This window comes from Ursus maritimus, unplaced genomic scaffold (assembly GCF_017311325.1).
Source record: "Ursus maritimus isolate PB19 unplaced genomic scaffold, ASM1731132v1 scaffold_29, whole genome shotgun sequence".
Classification (NCBI taxonomy): Eukaryota; Metazoa; Chordata; class Mammalia; order Carnivora; family Ursidae; genus Ursus; species Ursus maritimus.
The window spans coordinates 8,453,644-8,462,506 of NW_024425452.1; the positions used below are offsets into that span (position 1 = coordinate 8,453,644).

Genomic DNA, 8,863 nt, shown 5'->3' on the forward strand with positions numbered 1-8,863 from the left:
TATAATATCTATAAAAATATGTAAAAAAATAAAATAAAACGTTTGAATCTTCAAACAAAAATAAAAACAAAACCAAATCATCAGTTTCCTGTCCAGCATGGAGGGACTTTAGAAGTTGTCAATCTGTGCTAATGCAAGTAAAAAGCTGAAAAAACTGAGAAATAAATTCTTTTTAGATCCATCAGAGATGTTAAGCCACAGGACAAACTGCTGTCTACAAAACTGGGCAAAGAGGACAGACAGAAAGATACAGATAATCGTAATTTACCAGAGTGGAAATCCACTAGCAAAGAACTCCACAGAAACCAGTTGCCACAATAGCAAAACTGGGAATTTTACCTGAGGAATTGCCAGAGGCTCAGTAGATAAGCCTGAAAGATGAAGACTTCAGGGGGAGTCCCCACGGTCACGTCTGTTTTAACTCCAGAAGCTCTATCAAGCCAGAGAAAAAAACCCCTCAGGCTTCTGGCTGGAGGTAAGAGGAAAATAACTATTTCAAAATTGGACAGACCATTCTGATCTACTTCATAAAGCCCACCTTCAAGAGAAACTATTTTACCAGAACCTAACTTACTGAGGATTTATCAGAATTTACCTGACTTGGGGGCAGGGAAATACCCAAACCCATCTTAAGCTTGTTCTAGCCTTCCACACGCAGTAAGTTACAAACCAACTCCAGCCCCCTCTAGCCCTCCTGTACCACCAGAGGGGTTGAAAACAAAACAACAGTTGAGGGGCATAGGCTCACTTTAATAAGACTAACACTGAATCATAGGACTATAGCATAATTCCTCTACCCCCACACCTTACCAGTTTATTACCGAAGGCTTATTCACCACAGTTCCTTTCACTTAGTACATCATGTCTGTCTTCTACACAAAAATCTGCACACAGATGTTTGTAGCTGTTTTGTTCATAATTGCCATCACCAAGATGTCCTTCAGTAGGTGAATGGTTAAATAAACTGTGATACATCCAGACAACGGAATATTATTGAAAGCTAAAGAGAAAGGAGCTATCAAGCCATGAGGCGATATGGAGGAAACTTAATTGCATATCATTAAGTGAAAGAAGCCAGTACATCATGATGCTACCTATATGACATTGCAGAAAAGGCAAAACTATGGAGACAGTAAAAAGATCAATGTTTGCCAGAAGTTCAAGGGCAGGGAGGGATGAATAGTCAGAACACAGAGAATTTTTAGGGCAATGAAACTATTCGGTATGATATACTATAATGATGGATACATATGATAACACATTTGTCAAAACGCTTAGAATGTACGACACCAAGAATGGGCCCTGATGTGATAAAACTTTGGAAATAATAATGTGTACGTTCATAGACTGTAAGTTCATTGAATGTAGGCTCATTGATTGTAACAACTGTCCCAGTCGGTGGCTGGATATTGATAGTGGGGGAGTTTGTGTGTGTGGAGACAGGGGTACAAGGAAACTCTGTACTTCCCGTTCCATTTTGCTATGAACCTAAAACTGTCCTAAAAAATAAAGTATATTTTTAACACCCCCTCCAAAAAAACAACCAAACAAACAACGAAGTGACCCTCACCAAGAAGAAAACTATTTTCTTACCAATATTAGAAAAAGAAGGATGACAAATTCAAAAACGAGTTAACATATCTACAGCTGGATCTTAAAAAGATTACTAGTGTAAAACTTTGAAAATAAATGATTCAGACTTTACTCCTGATGAAGACAGAATAGCAGGGAGTAGATAAACACTCTCATCTGAACAACTGAAAACCAGGCAGAATCTGTGAAACAACATTCAAGGGAGGAGAACAAAGAAGGTGACCCCACAATTGCCTTGTTTACTGTCTAAGGAAAGTTTCTAGGCCACAAAGTAGGGAAAGGAATCTTGGGGTCTCCAAGGTAAGGAGATACCAACTAAAATAGTCTCTTTTGTATATATGTGCGTATGCTGTTCTAATTTGTCATTTTCCAGTTATTTCACTCTTACTTTTTTATCAGACATCTCCATCGTTCTTGGTTTATTATTAACACACATGGAGTGAGGAAGCATAAGCTTTGTTACAACCACTAGAAGACTTCTAATAATTAATTAGAATATTAAAATACCTAAAAACAAAGTTAACGGAATTTTAAAGCCAGGAAATATAGCACCTACTTAAAAAAAAAAAATTTCTTCACAGCTTTATTAACTAATGTTGCTTGAAATCCCTTATTTATATACAAGTTTTTTTTTTTTAACGAAAAATTCACAGAAAATAAGTGAATAGTAATCTCCAAGCATGTGAGTTAAGTAACTCAAATTGCAACCTTGGAGGAAACAAGTAAGTCCCGCACCTTCAGTTTGAACCAAAAACCCAAGGCAATCCCACCATCTTGTGGTAACATCTTAATTTTAAGTTTATTCTTTAAATTGGTTTTAACAAGTAGAAAACTAAGTACATTTAATGTATATAATTACAAAATGTGACTATAAAAATGGGTTAAATAGGTGATGGGGATTAAAGAATGCACTTGCTCTGATGAGCGCTGGGTGTTGTATGGAAGTATTGAGTCACTCAATGCTATACTTGAAACTAATATTACACTGTATGTTAACTATCTGGAATTTGAATAAAAACTTTTAAAAATAAAAATAAATTTAAACAACAAAATAAAATAAAATGAAATTACAGCTATACTATATATATATATGAACCCAGGTCTGTTTTTTTTTTTTTTTTCTTTGAGAGAAAGAGAGAGAAAGACAGACAGTGTGAGCAGGGCGGGTGTGGGGGCAGAGAGAGAGGGAGAGAGAGAATCCCAAACAGGCTCAACAGTCAGTGTGGAGCCTGAAGCAGGGCTCAATCTCACCACCCTGAGATCATGACCTGAGCTGAAATCAAGAGTCAGACGCTTAACCGATGGAGCCACCGGGGCACCCCCAAATTATTATTTGTGTGTGTGTGTGTGTGTGTGTGTGTGTGTGTGTGTGTGTGATACATATGTATGTGATATGTAAGTATGTGTATATATATTCACACACACAAAAACAATTATTTCTTACTTTCTAGGTCTCCACCGAATTCAGTACCCCTCCCAACTTCTAATTCAAGGCACTGATTCTTTTCCCTGCAGTTTTAATTCTTTTATTTAACTGCTCTACACCATTTGATAATTTGTACTAACAGTACGTGAATTTGTCACCTCTTTTTTTTTTTACCTTTTGTCAGCTTATTTTCAATCTCATATTATTGTTTTTTTTTAACTCATCTTAAGTTCTTTCATAATTTTTTCCTCTCATGAAGTGTACTTGCTCTCTAAATGTTCTTTATCTTAGGTTAAGTCATATACAAAAGGGGCTCCTTGGTGGCTCAGTTGGTTAAGTGTCTGCCTTGGGCTCAGGTCATGATCCCAGAGTCCCAGGATCAAGTCCCGCATCAGGGTCCCTACTCAGCAGAAAGCCTGCTTCTCCCTCTGCCCCTCACCCCACTTGTGCTCTCTCTTTCTCTCTCTCTCTCTCATTCAAATAAATAAATAAATAAAATCTTCTAAAACAAAATCATGCACAAAAACATGAACTCCAAGATCTTTTGGTGTCTTGTAAGATTATTAATAGGTCTTTCTGTTTGATGCGGTCTTCAATCCACCTTTTACTGTCCTTTTAGTAGTAATTTTAACTGGCCCCATGATCACCCAGTCGAAGAATGCATTGCCCTTGCTAATTGTGAGCTAGATATGATCACGTTGCTAAGTTCAGGCCGAAGAAACTTCCAGTTCTCTTTCTCAAAGACATGATGGTTGCTCTGGATTCTTCTTTCTCTACCCAGTTGGCTGGAAAATGTCAACGACTGAATTGATCTTCCTGCTTGTAGAGAGGAAAGCCAGGTGCCAATGCTAACAGAGCTGTTTTGCTAGCCTGAGTACTTGGATAAGCTCAAGAAGTGGCTACTTACCCATAATGATCCTGGAATGTCACCTAAGAAAGAAAGAAATTTCTACGTTGACATTTTGGGCTAGATGGTGCTTTGTTGTGGAGGTTGTGCTGTGCGCGGTAGGTTGTCCAGCAGCATCCTTCGTCATAGTTACAAGATGCCTGTAGTACCTCTTCTCATCCCGTTTGGGATGAACAAAAATGTTTCCATTCTTTGGCAAATACCCTCTACAGGGAAAAATTGTCCCTGGTGGAGACCACTAGTCTAGAGACCAACTAATGTAGAAATTGCTGCCTGTCAAGTGGGATGTCTTAAAAAAAAAAAAAAAACTCATAAAATATAGCATTAGCTTAGGTGTCAGGTGGAAGGAAGTGAGTAAAGTGGCATGGAAGCCACCATGGAAGGTGCTGATCATTTTCTGCTGTGGCGTTTGGTAAGACTGCTGTCTTTGGTACTGTAGTAGACGGAACGCACTCCTGTAGAGCCTAAAGCTATGGCGGAAGTGTATAGAAAGAGGCAAAATATCAGTATGTTTGGGTTGTTACATGCTGTTTTAAGCAAAATACCACAACAAAAAAGGAGCATATCCAGGAAATATTGGACAATCTCCTTGTTGCCTGAGACCTAAATTGGCTAATACACCAGGCAAGTGAGTTCTCTCAGGGTTGGAAAAGCTAACTGTCTTAATCTCACAAGCAACAAAAGAAAGACTATCACAGTTTTACTCAAAAGCCTCCCATTTGGACTTCTCAGCCAAAAATATGAGAGGGCCTCAGGCAAATAACCAAGTTATAGGTGTTGCCTTCCCTCTCCTGCCTACTTTTTTAGAGGGCCATGGGTCTTAAAATGAAGAAAAGGAAAGTGAGCCCAGCAAAGCCACCAATTAATTAAGACAAGAGGCAGAGGATGAAGAAACATCACTAGAAGACATTTTTGAGTGAGCTTCTTTCACACAGAGACCTCGCTTCTTCAGAAAGTTGAAAAGTCACTAGCCTGGCCTTCAAAGGTTTTCAGCTGTGTGAAATATGAAGAAATCCTTGATTTCTTAACACTGCCCCAGCAGAGAGGAAGCCAAGAAAGCTGTTTAGTGGCCTAATGTGGCCCAACTCCCCAACATCTGCTTCGGCAGATGGCAAGGAAGATGAGGAAACAAGGAAAATTTTCCTGGTGACCAAACATGGGGCCAAAAAAGGACAACGAATAAAACCCGTCTAACCACGGAAGTTCTTTCACCGCTGGGTCAGGGGGCTTTTGAAATTCTGAGCCAGCACCATTTATTTCACAGTTGCAATGAACTAATAACTTTTTTAGGTGAGGGTTTTTAATTGCCACTTTTCTATTTCTTTTCCACTGTTGTATATTGAGTGCGTACAGGTGTCAGAGGTAGAAGAGAAATAAATGACTGCACTTTTCTGTTCACCAGGCTGTTGGGCTTCCCACTGGATCGCATGGAAGATTGTGCGTCACCCAGAGATACCCAGTTTTGAGTGGGATGCAGTAACTGGACTTTGATTATAATCTTGGAGAAAGGATGCTTTCTTTATGTAAGAAAGATACATGGATACTTGTATGTGGGTACATGGGGGGGGGCAGAGTGACAGTCTATCAGAAGCCATTACTGTCCCCTCAGTATTTATCACCCTTCCACTTCCTTTTAGTAATAGACTCTATTGATTTCTAGTACATTTTTGCTCTTAAATGAACAGCATTGCCCTATGCCAGTTCTTTGTCTACGGAACTAGGCAAAATATTTTCTAATAAGTGTTTTAATGTCTTCTACATTTCTAAGTATTTTTTATTCTATTTTCTAATATGGAATAATTTTATATCTCTTTTTTATGACTATTTACATATATATTTTTTATCTCAAAAATCCAGTTTTAAGATTTAGTAGTTATATTATTTATTAAACAATATCTGCTCTAAATGTAAAATAATAACTTCTTTATTTAAAGCCTGGATTTAATTTGTAGCTCCCATTCTAACAGACACATATGTATATACTCTTGCGTATCCATGCATACAGACATAATTCCTTTCTTGGGTTTAATTTCTTTCCTTTTTTTCAATTTCTTCAGTTTGGTAAATACCTCTCATTTCTCTTCTTCCTTATTTAGTGAGAAATTTCCTTTTAGCGGAGTTTTGTTACCCATATAGTCTTAAATGCAATTATTTGTCTTGATTTATTTGAGCCCTTTTTTGTTTAAAAGTTTGTTAGCTTCTATCCCCCCTTCCCCAACAACTTGGATTTTGTCTTGCTTTCCATGTTTCAAGTAGTAAAATAATAATAAAGCTGGAGTGAAATTAAAGAGAGAGAGATTAAGCTTATTCAACTCAATTTAATATGCAATGTAAGAGTATATCCTTCCTATGACTCACAGCAAGTTCGAATGAGATCTTGAGGAGAGCAGGCAAATACATGACAGAACTAAAATGAGTTGCATTGTTGTACTGATGATAAGAGTTTCTGATAACTGACCCCTTAGTCATTGCCTAGGCCTTGTTATAGTGGTAAACTACAGCAAAAGTCAAGTTGAAATGTAGAGCACTAATTGAATTAAAGCCTATGGACAGGAAATAGTGGAAAGGAAAATCATCAGCTACAGGTTGCTGAGGGCTTCCACTCCAGGAAGGACTTTACCTTCCAGGAGTTCCAGACTAGCACCTCCTCCGGTGCTCACATGGCTGACTTTATCTTCAGTGTTCCATTTGGCACAGCAAGTAGCAGTGTCTCCGCCTCCTATAATGGTGATACAGCCCCTGGAAGTGGCTTTCACAATTTCATCCATGAGGGCTTTTGTTCCCTTAGCAAAGGCATCCCATTCAAATACCCCTACAGGTCCATTCCACACAATTAGCTTGGCTTGGGCCACAACTTGAGCATCCTTCTTGTTAGTCTCAGGACCACAGTCCAAAGCCATCCAGCCAGCAGGTATGCCTGATGCTACAGTGGCTTGGCCAACCTTAGCATTCTCCTCAAACTTGTCAGCAGTGATAAAGTCGACCGGAAAGGTAATGTTCACACCATTCTTACTGGCTTTAGCCATGATATCTTTGACAATCTTGGCCCCCTCTTCATCAAAGAGGGATGCACCAATCTCCATGTTGTTGAGTACCTTAAGGAAGGTAAAAGCCATTCCACCGCCAATTATCATCTCATTGACCTTGTCCAGCATATTTTGGATAAGCTGGATTTTGTCTGCCACTTTGGCTCCACCAAGTATAGCCAGAAAGGGTCTCTCTGGGTTTTCTAAGGCTTTGGCAAAGTAATCCAGCTCTTTTTTCATCAGGAACCCAGATGCCTTCTGGGGCAGATTTACTCCCACCATAGAACTGTGGGCCCGGTGAGCAGTGCCAAAAGCATCATTGACATAGACATCCCCTAGTTTGGAGAGTGATGCTCGGAAGGCTTCTATTTTATCTGGTTCGGCTTTAAGCTTATTTCCAGAAGGATCCTGGCCTTTTCCTTCTTCCTCCACATGAAAACGTAGGTTCTCCAGTAGGATAACTGAACCAGCAGCCGGGTTGGCACAGGCCTTCTCCACTTCTGGGCCCACACAGTCCTTTAGAAACAGAACATCCTTGCCCAGTAAGGATTTGAGCTCAGCAGCAACGGGCTCTAATGAGTATTTATCTGGCATGGGAACACCATCAGGTCGACCTAGATGACTCATAAGAACTACTGACCTGGCTCCTTTATCTAGACAGTACTTGACGCTTGGGATGGAAGCTTTGATTCTCTGGTTATTTGTAATCTCGTTCTTCTTCATGGGAACATTAAAATCTACTCTCATGATGACCCGCTTCCCTCTAACATCCAGCTTGTCCAAAGTTAATTTCTTAGAAAGAGACATCTTGACAATACAAAGACAGAAGCTGAAAGCTAGATCCCAATGCTGAAGAATCACTTTACTGCCCTTGGGAGGTTGGATAGGTGGTGCTCTCCAACGCCTTTCCCCTTGGCCCGCCCCTTTCTTCTTATTACTGTCTTCCATAGGGCAGACATAACTGAACTGGAGGAAAGGAAACCTGGCTCTGTGATTGGCTAATGGTCTTGTCAATCTGGATTTGGAATGAGTTGCCCGTGCAGATTCAAACTGCCAGTGCTGAGAGTGAACCTAGAGTAGTGGTACCTGGCTTGGAGTGAGAGCAGGGAAAGTGAAGAAATCCTGGAATAAGAATGTTTTTGAGGGCAAAGGCTCCTGCAGGTTCTCTTTTTCCACATCTCTTTGACACTTGCTCTTATTTTAAAACAAAATGAAGTGAAACAAAACAAAAAGCCCGCAGCCTGGTCAAATCTTAATTATAGTGAGATATAAAAACCGTAGTATCAAATAAAGAGGTGATTTGTAAAAATGGTTTTATGACTCCTTCTTTATTCAAGGTCACATAGTATGCTTCTGTTTTTGTCTTTATAAATATTTCTGTTAACAGCATAGCTTGGTGTCAGCATTTGGTTTTAGATATATTCTAGGGCAAGTGAGAATGATCTGTTTTTTATTACCTTATTCTATTCTCAGACCATTGAGAGATTAGAAAATGCTTAGAGAAGAATGAAAATACAAATAATACAATTAAATTTATGGGACACAAAAAAATGCAATGTTAAAGAAGAAATTTCTTGCTCTAATGTTTAAGTTAAATAATAAGATTTCAAATTAACAACCTAACTTAAGGGACTAGAAAAAGAAAAACAAACTAAATTTATAGGTTGCAGGTGAAAGGAAATATAAAGATTAGGACAGAGGTAAATGAAATTGAGAAAACAAAAACAGTAGACAAAAACAATAAAATAAAAATTTTGTTTTTTGGAGAGATCAACAAAATTGACAAACCTTTATCTAAATGGACTAAGAAAAAAAAAGACTCAAATTATTAAGATAAGAAATGAAAGTGAGGACATTACTATTGATTTTACAGAAAGAACAATTATTATAAGAGTACTGTAAATAATTTCA

The 8,863-nt window shown here is 38.6% G+C and overlaps 1 protein-coding gene across 1 annotated transcript; it reads right to left on the minus strand.

Annotated features, from left to right (window-relative positions):
• Nucleotides 1-6,452: 6,452 nt before the first annotated feature.
• PGK2 (phosphoglycerate kinase 2) lies at nucleotides 6,453-7,759 on the minus strand. Its single transcript, XM_008691808.2, has one exon. It carries the CDS (start codon nucleotides 7,757-7,759, stop codon nucleotides 6,506-6,508), a length of 1,254 nt encoding a protein of 417 aa, XP_008690030.2. The 3' UTR covers nucleotides 6,453-6,505.
• Nucleotides 7,760-8,863: the final 1,104 nt, after the last annotated feature.

Bases quoted from the DNA above. Each gene is read 5' to 3' on its own strand.
- PGK2 (XM_008691808.2), bottom strand. From the start codon at position 7,759: ATGTCTCTTTCTAAGAAATTAACTTTGGACAAGCTGGATGTTAGAGGG.